Raw genomic sequence first — 22,722 nt, 5'->3', positions numbered from 1 at the left:
CAGCAACTCACACGGAGCGGGACAGCGCGTCCGGAGCCCCGTCTGCGCCGGAGACCGAGGCCGAAGCCGGGACCGGAGCCGGAGCCCACTCCCGCCGCGGCGCGGCAATACAGACCCCGCCAGTCCCGAGGCCACGCCCCCGCCTTTGCTTATAGGCTGTCCGTCCCTCCCAAACAGCCAATCACCTCCCAGCTTAAATCGCACTTCCGCCTTCTCGCGCCGCAGACCCTCTCCAGCAGCTTCTTCCTCCTTCCTGCTGATTGGCTGCGAGCGCCTATTCCCCGCCCACTGTGCGAAACGGCGTGCTCCCATTGGCCATCGCGGCGGCGGCGCGGCGCGGCGCGCCGGGGCAGCGTTTCCTAGCAGCGGGCGCCGCCATGGCGCCGCGGCGCGGTGGGCCCGTGGGGTACGCGCTGCTGTGCGGGCAGGCCCTGCTGCTGCTCGGTAACCTCCTGCTGCTGCACGGCGCGTCCCGCGGGCTCCCGCACAACGGCACCGAGCCCGAGCCGCCCGCACCGCCTGCGTGGGCCTACACCGACCCGCAGGCGCCGCTGGTGCTCTGCACCTACCTGTGAGCACCGGGGTGGGATGGGGGGGGAGCGGCCGCTTCGCCCTTCTCCTCTTCCTCCTCCTCCTCCTCACCGGCCGCCTTCCCCGCAGCCCCGAGGAGTTCGTGGAGTGCGAGGAGCCGGTGGACCACGGCGGGAACGCGACGGCGCAGCAGGAGCTGGGCCACGGCTGCGTGAAGGTGAAGGGCGGCGGGAGGGAGGGAGGGAGGGAAGGAGGGGAGGAAGGCCCCGAGCTGAGCGCTCGTTGCTGCCGCAGTTCGGCGGGCAGGCCTACGGCGAGGTGGACCACACGCAGGTGCACTGCAGGGCGCTGGACGGCATCGAGTGCGCCGAGCCGCGGAGCTTCCTGCGGGGCAGCCGGCCCTGCGTCAAGTAGGATGCGGTCCCCCCCTCCCTCCATCATCTCCGGTTTCCCCTTGTTCCCCCTCCGGCTGCACCGCTCCCGGCCCCCCGCGGGAGGGAGCCCTGCGGTAAGAAACGGGCTCCCGTTGCAGGTACACTGGACACTACTTCATCACCACTCTGCTCTACTCCTTCTTCCTGGGGTGCTTCGGAGTGGATCGGTTCTGCCTCGGCCACACCGGGACCGCCGTGGGGAAGCTGCTGACCCTGGGCGGGCTGGGGATCTGGTGGTTCGTGGATCTGATCCTGCTCATCACCGGCGGGCTGATGCCCAGCGATGGCAGCAACTGGTGCACGGTGTATTGAGAGAGCTGTGCGGATCCCGGCGGCGGCTCTGAGGGGCTGGAGATGGACCCCACTGCATCGGGACAGACGGTGGCCTCGCACCGAAGCTGTAACGTGACGTGCAGAGCAATTACTCCTCTTGATGTACAAACCTTGGACACGGATTTGCTCAGGATCTTATTTTGCTTGTTTGAAGTAATCGGGATCTGAAGGTGGTCAAACAAATCCTTAATAAAACCTGGAAGGAGCGGAGTTCACGTCCCTTCGGTCTTGGCAGAGTCCATCCAGCCACCCAGAGACACAGCCACTGGTGTGTAGGTTTGTGGTACTGGGCTTTGCAAACCCTTCAACTTGAGTAACACGATGTTATAGAGGCTCTGCTGAAGGGATGTGTTCTACATTGTTGGTTTAAAACCATGTTTGCTGGGTTAGATTGAGCAGGAGAATCACTTTCTGCTCTCTTGCAGGCAGGCAAAGCCACGGTGCAGCCATCGCAGTCACTACCCAGGCTTCTCAAGAGCAGCACTTGTGTCTGTTGGTGTAACTCCATGCTCATACTACAGAAACATGAGCCACAGGGCACTGTGACCACTCCAGAGTGGTACAGGCCTTATTTAAATGACCTCCTCCTCCCCTGTCTCGTGTTCTTTAAATCCCATGACCCTGCAGTGGTGACCATTTGTGTTTCACAAACCTGTTAAATCCCAGCTTTGCCTCCTTAGGCAAAGGAGTGAGGGCTCATTTCCACCCAGAGCTGCAGGGAAAGGCTGGAGCTCCCATCCTTGTGCCCGTTCCAGCTCCAGCCCCCTGCACAGGGTGCTGGTACCAAAAGGAGCGGGAGCTTCAATTAGCCAAAAGAGGAAGCCCCACCAGATGCAGGCTGAAAGCTACTGAGCTGACTAAGAACAGGAAGAGGAAGCTGCAGTTAAGTCACAGCCAGAACCACACACAAAACCCGTACGTGCACAGATCCTGTCCCGTTTGATGTAAACCTCGGCAGATGCACACGTGCTGTTCTCTCATGGTTCTGCAAACTGAGCACCCTCCCATTGTCTCATTTCTGCCTCTGTTACTCCTGTTGCTGCCTCCAACGGAGCTGCAGCAGGGCTGGGAACTCTGCCCGTTCCAGTTTGGGTTTGTGCTTTATTGCAACAACGCCTCCTCTTTAGGGAATGGGGATTAGATCCCATTTAGGTCACGAGGAATCAGCATTTGGCAGGTTTCAATAGGTCTCAGGGCAGTGTGGGGTGGGGGGGGGAGGCTCCATTGGGAAGCTTCCACATTCCTCAGGCCACTGGAACAACAGTGCTGAAAAGCCCACGGTGGGGAAAGAATTCTCCAGCGCGCCAGGAAGAGAAATCCCAACAATCCCATGTGCAAAAGCCCATTGTTATGAGCATCCCCCACGTCCTCAGCCCAGCAGCTGCCAGCCACCAGCGGGACATCACGTTCCTCTCGTGCACGAGGCTGCTGTGGACCACACTGGGGAGCAAGGGATGGGATTAGTCTCTGTCCCCTCATTTTCTAGCAGTGAGAAACGAGATCAAAACCTCTTTAACAGCAGCAGCCGCGATGCCCCTTTGCCCTCCACTCGGTGCTTTCCCCACTGAAGCTGGTGCTCAGCCCCTCCTGGCAAACAGCACCCAACAGACACAATGCAAACAGCATGGAAAAGCAACCGGCATTTCCTTCTTTATTCAAAAACACAGGGGAAAAAAGGGGTGTTCCATCTCCTGCAGGAGTTACAGGTGAGGGATGGGAGGTGGGTACCGGCACCATGCAGCATCGCTCATGCGAGGCCCACGGCACTAAGAGCACTTGAATCCACAGCTGAAACCACGCTATGGGAACGCCAGCAAAGAGCAAACCCATCTTCACACCCCTCTTCCCACACCAGACACCTCAAACCTTGCACGCATCCCTAGGAAAGCAGGAAACCCACGGCACACACAGAGATGGGGACAGCAGTTTTGCTTCAGACATCACCACAAAGCTCCATCGAGGTCCGTCTGCACTTGCTTGGTCCCTTGGGATGGGAGAGAAATTCCTCCCTGTAACACCACCCATATTACGATGAGGCTGGAGCCTGGCTCGCCTTTGGACACGTTTGTCTCACATTCAGCCTTCACGTTGTCCTGGGGATGTGGGGAGGGTGGGAATGAGAAACAGGGATGTTGCAACAGCGCTGGAGCCGCTGGTAGTTTCTCCTCCTGGATAATTAACCCTAATTGTGCAACAAGCTCCTGCTTTCCCATCCCAGGCCCCGGGAACCCTTGCAATTATCAAGCAACACCAACGCTTGGTACTGCACGGGTTTGAAGCCTGGCACGAAGTAACCCCCATCCCTCTGCATTTGGTGCATCCAGAAACGGGGCCAGAGCACTAGCACCGAGTGCTGTGCCTGTGACCGGCCCAATCCCTAAACCATTCCTGAAACACCACGTCAGGAGCCAAAGGCAGCCTAAAACTCTCAAACGCTCGTGCAAATAAAGCCAAAAGAAGGAAGAGCATGATCTAGGGTTCTACAATTAAATAACAAACACTCACCCTGTCCCGTTTGCATTGATTCCTGCTTGGTTTCATAGTTTCAGTGTTCTCCAGCATCTCCACGCACCCCCTGAGTGCACCCCTGACCTCAGGGGGGTCCTGTCACTGCCTCCCCCTGGCTGCCTGGCTGGAGCAGCCCCCCTGATGCAGGCAGATGCAGTTTTAACCCTGCTAAGCTCAGTCAGGCGCATCAGAGCTCCATTGCTAAAGCTCTGCCCCATCCCAGGCTGAGCTGGAGCCCTGGGAAGGGCAGGGACACACCGGATCTGCGAGCTGAGAACATGTTGTGACAAGGAGAAAGAAAGGAAAACAAAAGAACAGAGGAAAGCTTTCCCAGCCTTACATGTGCTGCTTTCCACAGCGCAAGGACATGACCAAGATCATCAACCCAGCACTGCCAAGGCCACCACTAACCCATGGCACTGAGGGCCTCAGGTCACACCAACACAACCTGATGCTGACAGCAGGGATGGGGAGCTGCGTCCTCACTGGTACCCAAGGACTGCACACGCATTTCAGGATGAGGATAACAATCTTGCTGCCCAGGGAATACCTGAACCTACACGCTATTTATCACACCTGCTACAGGAGCTGTTTTGGGTATGGACACGACAAGTTCACATTGCCCTAAAGACTTCTCCTCGTTCTCACATCGAGGCAGCAGCAACGAGGCCTCCCGGTGCCATTAAACACTCCAGTTTCATCGCTGTTTGCTCAAAGCACATCACCCCCAGGCAGGGCTTCCCGGTGCCCAGAGCAAAACCAACCCCATCCCTGAGCATCCCCAGAGCCACCGCTGCTCCAGAGGTACCAAGAAGCCTTTTGGAGGAGCTAAGCCAGGGCTGGGGTTTGACAGTGGCCACAGGTATCAAAAGACATCATTAAAAGCCAACAGAGATGTTGATGCACCAGAGCACGCAGAGCTGCTCTCCTAGGGAAGCTGCAGTGTGTCCTTGCACAGGCAGCTCTGCCCAGCTGCCCGGGGAAGGACGAGCAGCACAAAAGGGGAGAAAACCGGGTTTTGTCCCAAACACAAGAAAGGCCACGCTCCCCTTCCCACCTCCGAGACCTCCTGATGCTCCCCTCCAGGCTTGGTTTTGGAGGGAGAATTACGAGGATGCAGAAGATGCCCCCTCTCATCCAGGCCATGCTGGGGACCAGCACGGAGGCAGCTTCTGAAACACGGAGGCACTGGGCGGGGAGCAGGCAGGACCCGGCTCCCCAGGGTGCTGGGATGCGGGTCCAGCCGGATCCTGCATCACAAGTGATGGAGGGACGGGGCCACCTCACCCCGCTGAGAGGATGGGAGTGAGCTCGGTCCTGAGTGCACACATGGAGCATCCTGGGCACGCTGCACACCCCGACCCACCCCAGCAGCCGGGGATGCTCACACGTCGGAGGTCCGGATGCTTTCGTCATCCAGGTCGAAGGCAAAGGGCTTCTCCTTGAGCTGCTGCGGCTCCGACTTGTGCCGCACGCGGGGGCCCGGCGCAGCTCCGGCATCGCGCTCCGTGAGGACCGGTGTGAAGAGCGAGTCCCGGAGCACCTCCGGCTGCTTCCCCGGCACCGGTGTCCAGGGCTGCCAGGAGGAGCTGGCAGGGGCCCGGCACAGCGCCCTCCGCTCCTCCGCCACCGGCCTCTGCTGGGATTGGGATGAGGAGCCCCCGGGTCTCCCCATGGATGTGGATCGCATGAAGGACATCTCCTGCAAGGACAGAGGTGGGTTTGTGCGTGCGGTGCCGGGAGCTGTTTGGGGACCAGCACCAGGCCCTTTACACACTGAAAGGGGATAACAGAGCCCTAAGCAAGCTGGAAGTCTGAATTAAACGGCTCTTTGCCATCAGTCAGGCTCTTGCTCGTGCCTCAGTGCAGAGCAGGGATCGTGCCAGTCCTGTTCAATGGGCGATTTTCACTTTTCCAAGGAAGTGAACACAGAGAGGGCAGGGATCTCCTCCTGGAAGCGGGTACCCGAGCACTAACACCATCCACTGAATAAGTGTCTCTCACATTGGCACAATCCTCATTTGGCACTAAACAGGAAGCAGAAGGGATGTGACCTACCCTGGGGCGGGTTTTCAGGGCCTGGACTGCCCCTGTGATGGCTCGGATCCAGCTGTGCATGTCCTCAGGGCTATCTGCCTGCAAAACACAGCAGCCCCAGTGAGGTTTTGTCTCCCTGCAAGCCCCCAGTGCCACCGGCCCCGATCCCCACCACACGGACCCGTAGATGAGCAGGCTGCACTAGGCTTGGCACTAATATCCCTGCTTAAACATCACTACCCCACCCCATCTTCCCCTGTAGAACACCTCCACATCGCAGCATTTTCACATCAGGAATAGATAAAGCAGTGAAGGGACAAGAATTGGGGTGTTACCAGTTGGGTCTGTGTCTGCCATGAGCACTGTGCACATAGGGACCTGCATCCGCAGCATCGCATATTGGCTGCTCTTTGGGTACCAAGCACGCAGCATCCCCAGCATGCTGCTGCCTCCAGCAGTGGAAGAGAGTGGGCAAAACATCCTCATTGCATCTCCCTGTGCTGGGCTCTGCTTTTCCTGCTCACACAAATCGCTGCTGGTATAAATAAGCCCAAGGGGAGAAGTGAAACCACGCAGCTCAGGGTGAAGATGCCACAGCCTCATCTGGTGTTTGGGGGTAAGAGGCTGCTGGGGAACAGCCCCTCTGCAGCAGCACAGGCTGGGGAGAGCAAAGCTTAATGCCCAGAGACACAACTGGCCCCGGTGCTCACCTGGATGTAGAAGGTCCTGGAGGTTGTGATGATTTCAAAGAGGTTGTCCCGCATCAGGAGGTCGCTAGGAACAGAAAGAGACACTCACTGTCCAGAAACCACTGTGGATGGAAAGTGATTGGGTTTATCCAAGGGGAAACCTTGGATCTCATCGGGGTTTTGAGAAGACTCCAGCTCCCCACAGACCTTCAGCTACACACACACTCCCAACTTCTGCTGTGTGCAGGTAACCCCCCCCTCCACACCCACAGCAGGGCAACACGGACAGAGCATTACCCAGACTTGACCAGGCACTCATGGGTCTTGCAAACATCCTTCAGGAGAATGGAACGCAAGGGCTCCTTGTCCTGCGGAGACAAGAGGAGATGCTGATGGGCTTGGCTGGCCTGGGACGTGCCCCTGGGGAGCATCCCGGGCTGCTCACCTGCTCACACTTGTAGTAACTGATGGAAAACTCATCCAGAACGAAGTAACGGCGCTTCCAGCTCTTCCTCTGGATAAAAGAGGAGGAAACCGCTCAGTGCTGGGCTCCACGCCGCCTGCTCCTGCATCCGGAGCATCCCCGCAGCATCCCCGCAGCATCCCCGCAGCATCCCCGCAGCATCCCCGCAGCATCCCCAGCCTAGAGGGGTGCAGGAAGCCCAGGCCCCCCCCTCGAGCTTCACCCCAGCACTCACCACGTTCCCCTGCTTCACACAGTAGCCACTCTTGAGCGGGGGGGGCCCGGCTGGTGCCTTGGTGGCCGAGGGGGGGACGTAGCTCTGCGAGCGCCGCAGCAGCGGGTGCGCAGCCACATCACCGCCGTCCCCTGCGTCCCCCCCGTTCTGGAACAGAGCACACGGTCAATGGGGACAGCAGGGATGGGGGGGTCCCTGCTAGGATGGAGGGAAGAGCAGCAGCAAGCGCCGAGCCATGGGCTGGGTGCGATGCCTGGGTGATGAGGCAGAGTGCGGAGCTGGTGTCGTCTCGCTGCGTGCAGGCTGCTGCCCGAAAGCTGCTCACCCTTTTGGTGCCCACGTGTTAAAAGCAACGTGAAGAAGTTGGGAAGGTGATAGAGAAGTGATTTGAGGGCTGGAGAAAAACCCTTGCAGCAGTGGGGTTAAAGGATATCTCCTCCCTGCCTGGCTTAGCCCACACTGAGAGGTCAAGCCACTGCAGCACAGACCTTCTGGGGGATCCAAGGCCCAAGGAGCTCCTTCATCCAGCAATGGGAGGCAGAGCAAAGGAAGCTGGAGCTGGGCAAATCCAGGTTAGAAAGCAGGGATGCTTTCCAACCAGCCGAAGGGATGTATCATGGGAATAAACTACTGAGGAATGCCACGAAGTCTCCACAATTCCACAGCCAAATCCTCCCAGAAGAGCCTGGGATGGCTGGAGTTCAGGCAGAAAACCCGACCTTCCTCTACCTGCAAGCTGTCTATGCAGAGGGACACATGGCCATATGCCCAGCGCCCATCCCCGGGCTCACCCCCAGCACATCCCAAGGGCCAGATCCTGCTCTCAGCATCACCCCTGGCTCCTCCATGCTGTCCCTGGTAGCACCCTCCCTTTCCCTTTGGCCGTGCAGAGGATGGTTGAGATGAAGCACGTGTCCAAAAGCAGATCTGGTGCAATAGGGATCGTTACACCCAGGATGGAGGGATGCTGCTGGTGATGACCCCGCTCTAAAACCCCTTGGGAAAGAGAGGAATTGTGTGAGGATGGAGCTGGTGCTGCTTGGGGGGGCAGAGTCAAGGCAGGAGGAAAGAGCAGCTTTAACCCACGGAGACAGAGGAAAAGTGCCAGAGCTGCTGCCAACCGCCTGCAGACAGCAGAAAACCACTGCCACCACCTCCTCCTCTGCTCTGTTTTTAGTGCTGATAAGAGCTGAAGCGAGACCCGGAGCCAGACGGGTGCCCAAAGGTGAGAGGCACCGACAGCCATGAAGGGAAGGGGATGGATCAGCCCCTTTGGCTTTGGGGTCCCTCTGCCCCAGGTGCCTCGCTGGGGGATGTGGATGGGTCAGGATAATTTGTAGCCTCCTCCTCCTCACCTCCTCAGCTTCAGAGCAGGACAAAGGGTGCTAAGTGCAGCTATTTATACAGCCCTGAACAGTGGGGAAGGGCTGGCAGGCACCAAGCTGGTTTCCAGACACGACCGTGCAAACCAAGAGCCCAAACCAGCATCACGGAATGGTTTGGGTTGGAAAGGACCTTGAGATCACCCAGTTCCAACCCCCTGCCATGGGCAGGGACACCTCCAGACCATGTCACCCCATCTGGCCTTGAACACCGTCAGGGATGGAGCATTCGCAGCTTCCCTGGGCACCCTGTGCCAGCGCCTAGAACAGGGAAGAGCTGATATCCTGATCTCCAACCTGAACTCCCCCTGTTTCAGTTCCCTCTCCAGCATCCTTTGATGCTCATTCCCATTCGGAGTGGGGCTTTTAAAGCACGGGGAACAGAGAGACCAAAGCAGGGCGCTGGCATCGCAGGGATTTCAGCCCTGGGATGGGGATCCCGGCTGCTCACCTGGTTGATGGAGATGGGTGTGTGGACCACCACCCCCCCGATGATCTCAGTTTTGTAGGCGACCTGCGGCTTCCTCTCCTGCGCCTGCGGCACCACGGGAAGCTTCGTGATCTCTGTGGCCGGTGGGATGCTACCACCCTTCGGCACCTATTGGAGAAGGCAAAGGGTGAAAGGCTCCGGTGTGACCATCACCTCCATCCTCCCCAGTGAAGCAATGTCCCTGTAAAAGCCACTCAATGAACAAGCCACCCCCATTAGGGCAGGTGTGGTTCGCAGGAGGCAAAGATGGGAGATGAGGTGTGGGAACCATGGAGCATCACCTCACATGAGCCTGCCAGCGCCTCTGCAGCTCAAGCCCTTTGTGGGACACTTGCTCCTTTAATTGCCCTGCTCTAATTACAGCCTGGCTTAATGACGAGCCCCCTGTGGCTGAGCTGCAGCGCCTGCAGGGGGTTCACACGCTGAATCCGGCGTGTCCTGAGCCCATGCACTCAGCTTGGTGCTGAGGTTGTGGCATTTCATGTATTTGTAGACCGAAGCAGCAAAGAGAAGCCACGTCTGCTCTTGCACATTGGTTTCCCCACAGCGACTGCACCGCAGTGATTTTAAGCCAAGAAATAAGTTATTTGATAGGGCCCGATCCTCAAGTGTTTGCCGTGATTTTTCCTTACAGTTTACAAGCCATGCTTCAGTGCATGGTCTCATAAACCCCTGCTAGCGTTAAGCATGGCAATACTGCTAACTGCAGTCACACAGATGCCTGCAGCAACCCCCCCATACCCCAGGTCCTGCTGAGGGGTGTCCCAGTGTCCACAGCCAAGCATTGCACTCGGATGGAGCTGCTCCCGCTGCATGGGAATGGGATCCCCATGGCCAGGAGCAGCGGGTGGCTGAGGAGCGCTGGTACCGGGTCAGTGACCATGAATTCATGGTTCTATGAACACAGTAAATGAGAGGAGATTGAGGACGAGCTCCTCTGGATGCAGGCACCGTGATGCCCGGCAGCGCAGGGCATTGGCTGCAGCTCATCACAAAGCCCCGTGACCCAGAAAGAGTGAAAACGGAGTAAATAAATGAGTGGAGCACAAGGAAGATGCCCTTGGAGTGGGTTACACACAATCCCTCCCCCAGGAGGGAAACGGCCCTGGAGCAGGCGGGATGGGGATGGCTCCAGCAGCACCTTCCCCATGGAACAAGCCACTGTCCCCCCCACCGCAGCAGCTGAGCAGGGAGGCTGAATGCAGGAGCAAGCAGCAGCAAAGTAAACCCCCACCAGGAGGATCCCTAGGGATGGTGGGGGGGAACATCCCACTTGAGAGGGGTCACAAGGAGGATCCCAGCACCTAAACCTGCCCTGTGCAGCTTGAGGCTGTTACCGCAGCAGGCTCTGAGCCAGAGGCCCATCAGGGCAGGAGCCAGCCGTGTCAGAGGGAGCAGAACCCAACGCACCGTGATCTTACTGGCCCTGTTCAGAGCCTCCACCCAGTCCTGCAGGTCCTGCTGGTCACTGGCTTGGAGGAAGTAGCGCTGGGATAAGGCGTTGATAACTACGGAGAGAGGAGCCAGGGAAGCCAGTGCTTTGCATCATTACATACAATGAACAGTGAATCAAAGAGCTCCATTCCCATTTGCAGGTATCGGCCCCAACCTCTCGCGTGGAACTCTTCATCTTGGGCTCTGTCCCTTGTGGGGAAGTGTTGCAAAGGCAACGCCGTTCCCTTGGGACAAGTATGTGCTTGCGCTGTCCTTGCTGGTGCTTTAAACCCAAGTTCACGGCTCATACCCGAAGCAGAGGGTTGGATGGGACACAACACCCCAATCCCATGCACCAACAAGAACAGGAGCTTAGGCAGGCATTAGAAAGGGCAAGAACCCTGGACTGCACATGGGACACATGGAAGGGCTTGGGAAGCACAGCAGAGGCAGGGAACCACAAAGGGGACCCCCAGGGTCCTGCCTCCCCCACTGAACAGGGGGGGTCACAGCAACAGGACCAAACGGGAGCATCCTCCTCCCTTCCTGACCACTGCTGGCAGGTCCCATGGGCATAGGGAGGGCTCTGGGGGGGCACCCATAACACAGCACCCACCGGGGTCCCCTCACTCACCAAAGCAGAACGGGGTTTTGGGCTTCTGTTTCGGGGTGGCGATGCTGACCTGCAGCAGAGCACAGGAAGGAAAACACTAAAGGTGATGGAACGTGACGGGAGAGCCGGATGCTTCCATCCACATCCCTGGGATGGAGGGGAAGCCGCTGCTCCCCGAGCTCCAAGCCAGGCCATGCTTCCCGTTCCCCCAGCAATGAGCAGGGAGCCAGGGGAAGGGCAATGAGGAGCTGGAGCAGCTAAAGCACAACCCAGCCCCGAGTTTGTGCCCAAAACCTTGTCCTGCAGCAACTTCCATTTAGCCCAAAACGCATGGAATTTGTGAGTGAAATGGGGAAGGTTCAGCTCTGGCATTGCTTCATCTGTGCTTAATTTATAAGTCATGATTCAGCAGGAGCAGGGAGATCTGCCTCATGCTCCATCCGGCTCCGGAGGGAGCTGAGCCCGCATCCATGCATCTCAGTCACCAATAGGTTCTCCTTCCCTATTGCACTTTACCCGCCTCCCCGTGGAAGCTGGATAATGCCATTAAGACACTCAAACAGCTTCCAAAAGGACTCATCCTTCAGGGTGCTGCCCTTTAGCACTCAGGCTCCCATCGCAGGAGCAGGACGAGCCACAGCCTCCCCTGGGAAAGCCGCACGGATACAGGGCCAACAGGGACATTACCTTGGAGATGTAGGTGAGCTGCAGGGACCCAACAGCTCCCGCGCCGATGGCCAGGTTCTGCAATGCAACAGGAGTTAAACGACAGGGAGAAGGCACAAGGGTCCGGGCTACCCATCAGCATCCCTGCAGGCATCTCCCCTTCCCTTTAGTGAGGAACCCACTGCGCGATGCTCCAGCAGTGCCCCAGCCCTGGCTCTTTTGAGCTCAGTTGCTGGGCACAACAAGCACTGACTCCATCGCCACCAAGCACCCAGCTCCTGGTCTGATGCCTGCAGCACGACACCGCTTCCAAGGCGACGAGGAAAAGCCCTTCTCTTTCTTGTTACCAGAGCATCCATGGATGCGGAGCTGGGAGCAGCACGGGTGCGTACCTGGGGGTTGTCCATGTACCACAGGAGGCAGTTGGCCTGGGTGTCCAGGATGAAATACCTGCGCAGGAACTTGCCACAGGTCTCATTTTCTTCTATGTCCAGGAAGCCGCAGATACGGTTCTGCCGGTCCAGGTACGGCATTCCGGGCTCCTTCTCACATCACCCTGCGGAGCAGGGACAGGGAGAGGTGGGTGCTCTGCTCCATAGGAAGCCATGCCATTGCATCAGTGCCAGTCAGGATAGAAGTGTGATGGATGCAGCCAAGCTAACAAGAGGCAGAAGGCAGGGATAACCTGCCAAGGGTTATCCTTACTTGCCTGCCCTTGCTAAAAACCAAGGCATCTCCATAACCATCCCTTCCCCATAGGAATGAGCATCAGTCCCCAGCCCCACTGCGACCACACGGTGCGAAAACCCACACGAGGCTCAAAGGAGGAGCTGGGGTTTCCCTCCTCTGCCTCACATCCCATTGCAGGTCCCACTTCCCAGCCTTGCCCAAACCTCCGGCTGCCTCTCCCCATCCGCCTGGATTAACACAGGGGAAGCAAAGCCAAACTGCTTCCGCTGCACGTTGCTCCATGGGGACGCTGCCAAGCACAAGCATCACCCAGTGTGACAAGGAGGGTGCAGCGTTCCAGCCCCAGGGCATGGAGCAGGACCAGAACAGCCCAGCCAGGAGCTCCAGGCCTTGGGAATACCGGGAGGTGCAGACGGACTCAATCACAGCACCACAGCCGCTGTGATGCGCGGGGGCAATGACAAGTTACAGCCCCATCGCAGCAACGTCCGCATCCCACCGAGCTGCCCTCTGATTGCTCAGCAGCGTGGGGCACCCCACAAAGCAGCCACAAAGGGTTTGCTGCGAGACACCAGGTCCCTGGGAACCGTAACGAAGAGGAATCCCAGAGTGGATGCGGTGCCAGAGAGAGCCCAGGAAATGGGGAACAATCTGCAGCTCCAAGCAGAAAATCCATGCAGCCGGGATGCTGAGTCAGCAGGAAAACCATGCCCCATCGCCACGGGGCTGTGCCACCGGCTCTGTGCACTAATGCTGCCCAGAGGTGCGCAGCCATGGGATGGGAGCCCCTGGGTACAGCATCCTGCCATAGGGCTGCCTAGGAACGGGGTCTCCGCACCATCACCATGGTGGGGATGGAGGCAGCGGTGACCAAAAGCAAGCCAACCCCAGTGCGGTGTCTCTGGTAGGACTCGTGCAGGTGCCCGAAGCAGAAGCTGCACAAATAGAAGATGTCATGCAGAAAAAGGAGGAAATAGTGTTTTTGAGCTGCAGTGGAGAGGGGCCCTGAGAGGCAAGCGTTGTGCAAGAGCTGCGGTGCAGCTGTAAGGTAGAGGTGGCAGCAAGCAAGCCAACCTGGTGGCAGGATCAGCGTTTATCACCAGCCTCGCAGAGATGGGTATCAGGGCTTTGCAAAGAGGGAAATGGTGCTGCTGCAGTGGAGGCTGCTCCGAAGCAACCCATTTGTCCCGATGGAAAGGGTTACGGGGGCACTTCCCATTTTACTGCTTTTTGGGGGGTTTATTTGGGGGTGGGAGTTCACAGAAGCAGATTCCCCAACGCCTTCAAGCAAACCTCCTGCTGCTAATAAGAATCCAGGGATTCCTGCTATTGAGAGGGGTAAGGAAGAGCGAGGAGCCCCCAGCCCCTTGGGGCAGCAGTGCTGGACCCATGGGACACCTCCGGAGTGTCCCAACCTTTCCCTCTCCTCTTTACTAACAGGGGTCAGCCCCCGAACCAGCTTCATCCCCTGTGAGACACGATGGACACTGCACCGGCAGCAGTGATTTATGGATGATGCCCATGCCTGATTCCATGGGATCTTCCAGGACTCGGAAGCAACTGACTTCCCAGCTTTATCCCACCAAAAAGGACAACCCTTTTCATGCTCTGTTAATGGAATGACAGGAGAAATAAGGCTACGGAAGGAGGTTTATGGCAGAAATACCCTCTCGCCTGCCTCCCGAGATACAGGGAAGGGCTTCCCAGCCGGCTCAAAGACCTCGTGTGCCACCACAGCCAGACTTTCCAGGAAGCTTCCCCCCACCATCTCGCCTGTTCCCGGCATTCCCAGCACAGCCATGGCAGCATGACCCAGGGACACCCTGCAGCAGCAATGGAACTGGAGACCTGACATTGAGAAGCCAGAGGCATCTCCTCAGCACCTCATCCACAGCACCTGCAAGCATCCTCCTCCTCCTCCTCCTCTCCCAGGCCGGTGCGAGCTGCCCCAGTGCGGGATGATGCCCCCGTTACATGGGGGCTCCCGGCTGCCCCCACACAGCTCCAAGCCCTGTAGGGCGATGCCTGCGAGCCGCAGCGGTTGCACCGCAACTTCCTTTTACCTGGTCTTGCAAAGAGCTCGCCCTGCCGACGTCTATCCGGGGCTGACACAGGCAGACGGTGCAGGCAGAGCCCAGCGACCAACTCCAGCCTCTGCCTTCATTAAGTAATGAACCTGTTGAAGCCAGGCTGCCGGCAGCCAGGCTGCGCTCCTTCCTCCCATCCCAGAGACACAGCCCGCGGAACACGCTCCCAGTACCTGCAGCTCCCGAACCCTCCCTGTGCTTGCTACCGACCCCGCAGACCCAAAGCGGGGATCAGCGGGGGCAGCACCCACAAGGACCCTGCTCCCAAACTCGCCACCTCCCGCTGTTGCCATCCCCAAGCCACCAAAGCGCCTCGGAGGCCAACCCCGACAACCGGGATGCGTCCAGCGCCGGGACGGGAGCTCCGCCCGCATCCCCGCACCCATGGACCAGCCCGGCGCGGGGCCGCATCCCCGCCCGCTCCCGCCGCCGTCGGGCACCGACCCTCCGGGACCCCCTTGTGGTGCGGTTGGGGCCGCACCGGGCCCCCGTCGATGGGGACGGGGGGAGCCCACACTCACCCCGCGGGTCCCTGCGCTGCGCACCCGCGGAGCGGGGCCGGCCGGCGGAGGGTGGCTCCCGGCGCCGCTTCTTTCCGGGTTAATTACGTCTGCCATGAGCAAACCCGGCCCCGGATGTGAGTGCGGGGCGCGGGGCGGCTCCGTGCCCGCGCCCCGTCCGGCCCTCACCGCACCTGCGGAGGCACCGCCTCACTCCGCGCCCCCCGGTACCCGCTGCGGAGCGGGGCTGGGGCCAGCGCGGCCGCGGGTTCGGGTCCGTGCCCCCCCCCCCCCCCCCCCATACAAATCCCCCCTCACCCGACCGAAAACCGTTCCGTAAATCAACGCTCTCCAAACGGCTCCTGCTCCGGACCGGGATGCGCCCGCGGCCGGGCCCTTGAGGGCAGGAGCCAGCCCAGCGAGCAGCACCGAGTGCATTCCCATGCGGGAGCAGCGCTGGGGTCCTGGCTAAGTCAGTCCTTACCGTGACACAGAGCCCCGGGGCTCCCAAAGCCTCTGGGGCACGGTTATGGGTTCGCAAACGCCATTATGTTACGGCACAGGACATCAAACAGCAGCGTGTGGGGTAATAGGGGCAGGGGAGCATGTGCCCAGCTCCTGCCCTGCGCTGGGGTTGATCACCACCAGTTCTCATAGAGTGGTTGGGGGTTGGAAGGGACCTTGAAACGCATCCAGTTCCATCACTGGTGGTCAATCATCTGATTCCATCACCCACACCCCAAAGGTCCCGATGGGGTGATGCAGTCAGAGCATTTGTGATGCCCCTTCAGGTACCAGCTCTGCAGAGTCTCCAGCTAGAGACTGTCACCAGCTTTGCTCCTCTCCATGCAATACGAATGACCCCAGCACCCGGCTCTGTGCCCCTCACTGCTGATACATCAGGGGGGGTCTCTCCTTTCTTCCATTTCCAGACCAGATTCCATGCATTTGAAGGCTGTTTTCTCCCCTGACCATTCAGCACTCACTGCACATCACCTTCTGTCAACGCGTTGCCTCAACCCCCAGCATTTCCTATGGCCTGGGTCATTTTTAGAGCTCCCCATGGCACACGAGATTGCCCAACCGCTGCTGCTGACACCATGGGTGCTCATGTCTGTGTGACTGCTCCTGGCCCGTGGCAATGAAACCACAGCAGAGCGCAGCCTCCTGCCCATCACAGACACGAGGGCTCTGCTGTGAAAGGCTCTCAGTGCGCGCTGCATGGGGATGAGCAGCTCGGTGTGGGGCCCTGCAGGAGCATCGCTTGCTGCTGGAGCTCAGGGGTGGATTTGGGGAGCAGGAACCCCCCCGTTACACTCATGGTAAGGCCCAGCTTTCTCTCTGGAGCATCTGGCCCCAAAGCACTTTCTCCCAGCATGGGTGAAACCAATCATGGTGCTGCAGAGAGCAAGCTGCTCTAGGGGAAGCTGTCCCTGCCCGTGGCAGGGGTTGGAGCAGGATGAGCTTTAAGGTCCCTTCCATTCTGTGGTTCTGATTGTTCACAAGGGGTTATTTTTCCCTAGGAATTCCCGGCGGGATGCTGGCAGAGCTGCATCCCTCCCCCAGCCCAGCCCCACACCCTCAGCCCAAACTGCATCATTTATCAATTACATCAGGAGGAAAACAGCCCTGAGCTCCCTCTGCATCTCCTCCTGCCAGCGCTCCCAAAGAGCCCCAACGGGACCACACATAACCCAAGCCGAGAGACCCGGGGGGGATGCTCCTTTGCTCTGTGTGATGGCAGGATTTGGCCTTGCCACTCGTGTACCTGCTAAGGGAAGGATCACCCCTCAGTGCAGCTGGGCACTGTTCCTTGCGCTCTCCATGCATACCCTAACCCAGCTGCGCACACTGGTGGGGCTGGAGTCTGAAAGCATCAAGAGCTCCTATAGAGCTTTTGAAGGTGCTATAAGGGAAGCAAAACCTGAAGCATGAAGAACCACCCGTCACGGAAGCACAGGCCACAGCACCGGGGTCATACTTAGAGCAGATAACATCATCCACCCCGAACGCATCCTCCTCTTCCCCTTCCCTCTGCTCCCGGCATTCCACACTGGAATGAGCTCCCCAGCCTTGCCCTGTCTCCCCCCTCCTCATCCCTGCCTGCTCTGCAAACACTAAACTGTTCCACAGGGTATTTTTATACCAGGGCATCTCTCGCAGCCCTTGTGACTGGCACCAGGGCTGAAGCAGCCCCGTGTCCTGCGCAGTCACACGGCAGCTAGTCACGCTGCTGCTCCTCCTTCATCCCAGGAGCCTTCCCATTCGCCTCCCACCTTTTCCAATGGGTTTTGCTGCTGTAGCCTGTAGAGGGGTGCAAGAACCCCCTTGAGCTCATGGGAACACCCCATTAGCACACATAGGGGATTCCTCTGCACCACAGCCTTCGGATCCCACCAGCATCCTTCTTGTTCCCAGGGGAAGAAGCAGGCACAGAGCAGCTTTGCCCTCCCCTCTTGTGTTATCCCGCCTGCTTGGGGTTAATAGGGGACCCCATAGCCGTGCTCCCCAGGGCTTCCCACCCCGCAGCACTCACCCAGGGCTCTGTCTCGGCAGCATCCCGCAGCAGGGAGCTCCGTGGCTGGAGCTGAGCGTGCCGGATTCCTGCTCCTCTGTTCAGACTTGCCCCTTCTCGGTTTCAGTACCTGTTCCCTTTTTGCTTGTCTTATGACTAAGGGAAACTCCCACAGGTTGGCTGCGCTTCCAGGCAGCGCTTTGCTGCTTGCAGTCAAATCCCTGCTCTCCTCTCCACGCTCCCAACCATCCTTCTCCTTCATCATCCCCCTTCCTTTCCTCCTTTCACCATTCTCCTTTACTCTCTGTGAGCCTTGGGAGCTTTGTTCTTACCCCAGTGGGCATCATCCTGCATCCTCCCCAGCACTTCATCTCCTCCGTACCCCAACCAGCACTGCTTCTCTGCTCCTTCAACTGCAAAACCTCCCATGCCAGACCCCTTTGCCTGCATTAGATCAGCCCTAGGAGGGCTCTGGGCTGCAGGAGGGCTTCTATATGAGATCACTTTAGGAGGCAGTGACAATGGGCAGCTGCGGAGCACTCCCAGGAGGGGTTTGGAGGCAAAGCCTGATGAAAAGAGAGAATGGGGATCTCCTGGGGGTGTCACTTTGATCCCTTTGTGGCCAGGTTGGATGGGGCTTGGAGCAACCTGGTCTGGTAGAAGGCATGGAACTGGATGAGCTTTAAGGTCCCTTCCAAGCCAACCCATTCCATGATCCCTGTGAAGGAGGAGCAGTGGCTGCAAACACGGTTTTCAACTGCAGCTTTTATTGGTGCAATGGTGGCTCAGCCTCTCCATCCTCCACACGCAGCAAACCCCGACCCGTGGCCCTAGGCTATGGCAACAAGCAGCTACCCCATTGCGGCCACTCAGACCCAGCTCAGCAGCAGCTTCCCAGCCAGCGCAGCCACCAGCAGCCCATGGGGGGGCTTGGGGGGGGTCCCGGCCCCGTTCTTGGAGCCCCGCTGCCCATTGCAGTCATCGGTGAAGCAGCAGCGCAGGGTGGCCCCGCTGGAGCCGCCACCACGAGCCTGGTCACAGAAGGATTTGTAGGAGCACGACTTGATGATGCTGTCTGCAAGGAGAGGAACACGGGACATGGGGTCAGGCACTGCCATGCATCCTCCCTGCTATGTGGTCTTAAGGCCCTTTCCAACCCTAACTGTTGTGCTGGGGCAGGGAAAGGGAGGAAGAGCTGCATCCCAGCACGTTGCGATAGTGATGTGGAATCAAAGCGCCCATAGCACTGCTGGGGGAGCCAAGGAGTGGTCCAGCGGCCAAGGGATGCCCCCGTGGTCACCTTGCTCATCGTCACGCAGCCCTGATGTGAAATAGGGACCTGATGAATGTGGGGATATGAATAGCCCAGGCTGTGGAATGAACCCAAGGAGGGAGGCTGGGTTTGGGAACAGTCCCTGTCTGTTCCTAACTGGAAAACAAACGGAATGCTGTTCTGAATGGGAGCAGCGTGCACAAAGAAGGACTTTCCTCACGCCAGCAAAGGGGCTGTGAGTCCCCTCGGACCAAAAGGATGCTCCTGAGGACTAAAAACTTGGGAAAACCAAATGGTTCATCCCTGCTTCACAGGGACAAGAGGAAACCAGCTCCCTCCTGTCCCCTGCTTCTCTTTGCCTTCTGGTCCTTCCCCAGCACACCCAGTCCCCCCAACCCAGGCACTTACTGGGCGCAGTGATTGTGGAGCAAGCATCAGCGTACTGGGGGCAGCTGTGGGAGCCCTGCTTGTTGCAGTCGTTCTCGTTGGATGCAATGCATCTGTGGCATCTCAGTGCTTGACCTGCGTGAAGATGGGGAGGAGGAAGAGGAGGATGAGGAGCGAGAGCAGCAGCAACATCCTGGAGCCCCATATCCGACCCATCTCCAGATGCTCCTCAAAGGAAGCCCCAGGCGTGTTAGACAATAGCCAGCCCCTGGTCTTGCAGTGCTGTGTGAGCCGGAGCTGATGACAGGGGTGAGAGCTCTTGGATCCTTTAGGAGAGGGAAGCACACAGCAAGAAGAGGTCCCTGCTCAGTTTAGGAACCAGCGGAGCAGACGTGAAAGTGATGGTATCATTTAATGGTATCATTTAATGGTATCATTTAACTCCTTTCAATAGCATAAGCGTTAAATTCCTGCAGGCAAAGCCCCCCCCCCCCCCCCCCCCCCCCCCCCCCAGATCTGAAGATCCTGCTCCTGCCTGAAACGAGGAATTCTTGGTTTTGATGGATATTCCCACTGATACTGGGAGTCAAATGTGGCCGCGCTTTGCTGGCTGAGCAGAGCCCTCTCGTGGCAAGGGGGGCTTGCGGGAGGCCAGAGCTCCCAGCTCCATCCCCTGGGAAAACCGATGGAAAACTGGGATTTCAGATGCCGTTAACCCACGTTAACCCTGGCTTCCCCAGCGGGATTGCTTTCAACCCAAAACACTGTCATGGTTCTTCTTTTCTTGTCCCAACCATCCTGACATTGCTCATGGCACTGCTCAAGCAGCATCACCGCTCTCCTGCCCTTTGAGATGCCTCTTTGTGATTCCACCTTCGAGGAGCCACATTTTGGTCCAGCAACACCAGAAGCTGCTGCTCCTTGGCTCAGGTACCTCCTTGCTCCACCAGAGACGGAGACCAGGAGCCTCCACAGCCCTGGCTGGCAATGTGGAAAGCAGGATGCTCTTTTGGGTACCAGCATCCCCCCGGAATGCCTGTTCCCTGCAAGGATGGGAGCAGCAGGGCAGGGATGGGGGCACCCAGCAAGCAGAAGAGCAGCGTTTCTACAGCGATTCCCCCCCACCCCCAGCACTGCCTTGGGATGCAGGACACTTACTGTATCCAGCCAAGGATGTGACGAGGGCCAGGACCAGGAGGATCTTCAGGGCGGACATCCCGGCTGTGCGCGGCACAGGGTGCACAGCGTCTGTTTTGTCTTAAGGTCTTAGGGCTAATCTGCTTGGGATATCGGATCACCAGGCTGGGGATAACGCACTTACTGCAGCCCCTGCCTAATGCCATCTTAGCTGGGCAGGACGGGACATGGATCCCAAGGGCATGGGCAGAGCATTGGAGGTGGTTGGATCTCCCCGCACTCGCCAGGCTGGGCTCTGCTTTGGGAACCGGCTCCATCCCCAGCACTGGTGCCTTTCATAGATCATGGCCGTTCAGAACAAGCCCTCTCCTGCCATTTGCAGCAGCCGAGCTGGGCACGAACCCTCCAAAGATAACAAAGAGAAGCGTTAGAGAACATCTGGAGATGCTCTGGGCACATCTGGAGAGCCCAGAGGAGCCGTCCCCGCTTCACAAGGCAGTCTCCATCCCAGCAGAGGATTTCGCCATGGCCATGAAGGTTATCAGGGGGAGCATGGGAGTTAAGCAGAGTCCCCCTGCCCAGCGTGTGGAACCCAAACCCAGCTTCTCCATCCTTACACACAGCAGGAGAGGTTTCAAGAGTGATAAACACGGCTTTTATTCAGGCAATGAAACATGGCAACAAAAATATATTAGTAATCGTTAGAATAATCTCGTTTGTGTGAGTAGAACTCTTACAAATATTTACCTGACATAGAAAAGGGAAATCATTGGACATATAAAACTGATGGCGATGGCGGTGGGAAGCGATTGGGGTCAGTGCAGGGAAGCGCCTGCCTTGGGGGAGCCGTCTAAAGTCAGGGCAGTTCCTCATTGGCACTCCGCTGGATACAGGGATTTCACCTCTACTGCAAGCAGATGATGACAAACACCACGATGCTGTGACCCCAAACACGGGTACCCACAGTGTTCCCTTAACCGGGACGTGTCCTGACTGGAATGTAGCATCCAAACGGGATGATAGCTCCAGGGCTAAGCCAGCCCCATCCGCAGCTCCACTGCTGGCTCCTGAGAGCAGCATCCGGGATGCAACCGTCCTGCCCGCTTGCAGCTACAAACACACGCCTCCTATTATATAGAACTATAACCATTATACATATACCTTTTTATATATATATATATGTAACTATAACCATATTATAGTTAATAAATCATTCCTTAGGAATCTTCTTTTGCCCAGACTGGAAGTGCATGCTGACAGGCGCAGGGATGCAGCAGCACTGGGGTGACAGAGGCAGTGCGTGGGACCGGGAGAGGCTGGGAAGCAGATGGGGAGGATGCTGCTGCAAACAGCAAAACCGGGCTCCCTAAGAAATTCCTGGTCTCAAGGGGGTCAATTCACCTGCAAAAAGACCCCCAGGAGGTCCAAAGGGTCACACATCCAGGCGGGAATGCTGTTCTGGAGCGGGACACGCGAGGAGAGCAGTGCTGTAGTCTGCATACCCCTAATGCTGATGGCACGGAGGGAAGGGGAGTGATGCTCCAGTGAGCTGAGGCTGGCACTTTGACTTCCCAAACAGGAATCATCTTTGCCCATCATTTGCCAGAGGCTTTCCTGCCAGCCCATGGATGTGTAGGGAGGACAAAGAGGGGGGAAAAGGGCAGAAAAAGGGGTTTTCCTTGCTGTGCAAAGGGGCAAATATTGAGCACAAAGCCATGGATGGTGTCAGCCATCAGCTTCCCCAGCCCGGTCACTGGGATAACTGGGAGCGCAGGGAGCAGGCCTGGACCCTGCGTGCTAGGGCAGGCTGCTGACATCTTCATCTGCTTAAGTGCGTGATAAACTCTCTTATACATCATATAGCTACTAAAATATAACCAAGTGTATGGCTCTGGGTTAAACACTGCATGCGCACCACGGGGGTTAGAAAATAGAAGGAAAACAGCTCAATTCTCTTACAAAAAGGTAGCAGCAAAAAGGTTTGTGAAAGTCTTCAATAGGCTGGGTAGGAAACAGTCCAAAGAGCAAATACCTCCCTTATGTGATGCTTTACGACTCCCTGCTCAAGAGTCTTCCCTTTACCACTGCAGCTATTGCCTGATCCCATCCATCCGCCTTCTGCAGGGATGCTTCTGCACTGACCCACAGCACCCCATGGAACCCCAGATCTTGAGGAGCCCCCCGCTTCCCAGCACATCCAAAGGCAACCTCAGCGGTTTGTATGTCCAAGGACATGGGCTCCGAGGCGGAGCGGGCACCCTGCCTGCATGGAAAAGCAGATCTTGGGCTGCCTCCATAGATTCCAAAGGGTACTTCCC

At 58.0% G+C, this 22,722-nt stretch overlaps 2 protein-coding genes across 2 annotated transcripts; one reads left to right on the top strand and one right to left on the bottom strand.

The window, feature by feature from the left end:
* Nucleotides 1–371: 371 nt before the first annotated feature.
* TM2D2 (TM2 domain containing 2) lies at nt 372–1,492 on the top strand. Its single transcript, XM_080634455.1, has 4 exons — nt 372–571; nt 661–748; nt 826–941; nt 1,064–1,492. Exons 1-4 carry the CDS (start codon nt 378–380, stop codon nt 1,275–1,277), a joined length of 612 nt encoding a protein of 203 aa, XP_080490581.1. The 5' UTR covers nt 372–377; the 3' UTR covers nt 1,278–1,492.
* A 3,490-nt stretch (nt 1,493–4,982) lies between these two features.
* Nucleotides 4,983–12,348, bottom strand: PLEKHA2 (pleckstrin homology domain containing A2; the record flags this gene model as incomplete). Its single annotated transcript, XM_080634425.1, has 11 exons — nt 4,983–5,508; nt 5,865–5,942; nt 6,554–6,617; nt 6,830–6,900; nt 6,978–7,046; nt 7,231–7,377; nt 9,064–9,210; nt 10,513–10,610; nt 11,171–11,219; nt 11,837–11,893; nt 12,208–12,348. 11 exons carry the CDS (start codon nt 12,346–12,348, stop codon nt 5,191–5,193), a joined length of 1,239 nt encoding a protein of 412 aa, XP_080490551.1. The 3' UTR covers nt 4,983–5,190.
* Nucleotides 12,349–22,722: the final 10,374 nt, after the last annotated feature.

Source organism: Psittacula echo (genome assembly GCF_963264785.1).
Source record: "Psittacula echo genome assembly, chromosome: 25".
NCBI classification, from domain to species: domain Eukaryota; kingdom Metazoa; phylum Chordata; class Aves; order Psittaciformes; family Psittacidae; genus Psittacula; species Psittacula echo.
The sequence above is the reverse complement of the archived record's forward strand: the minus strand, read 5'-3'. Positions and strand labels throughout refer to the sequence as shown.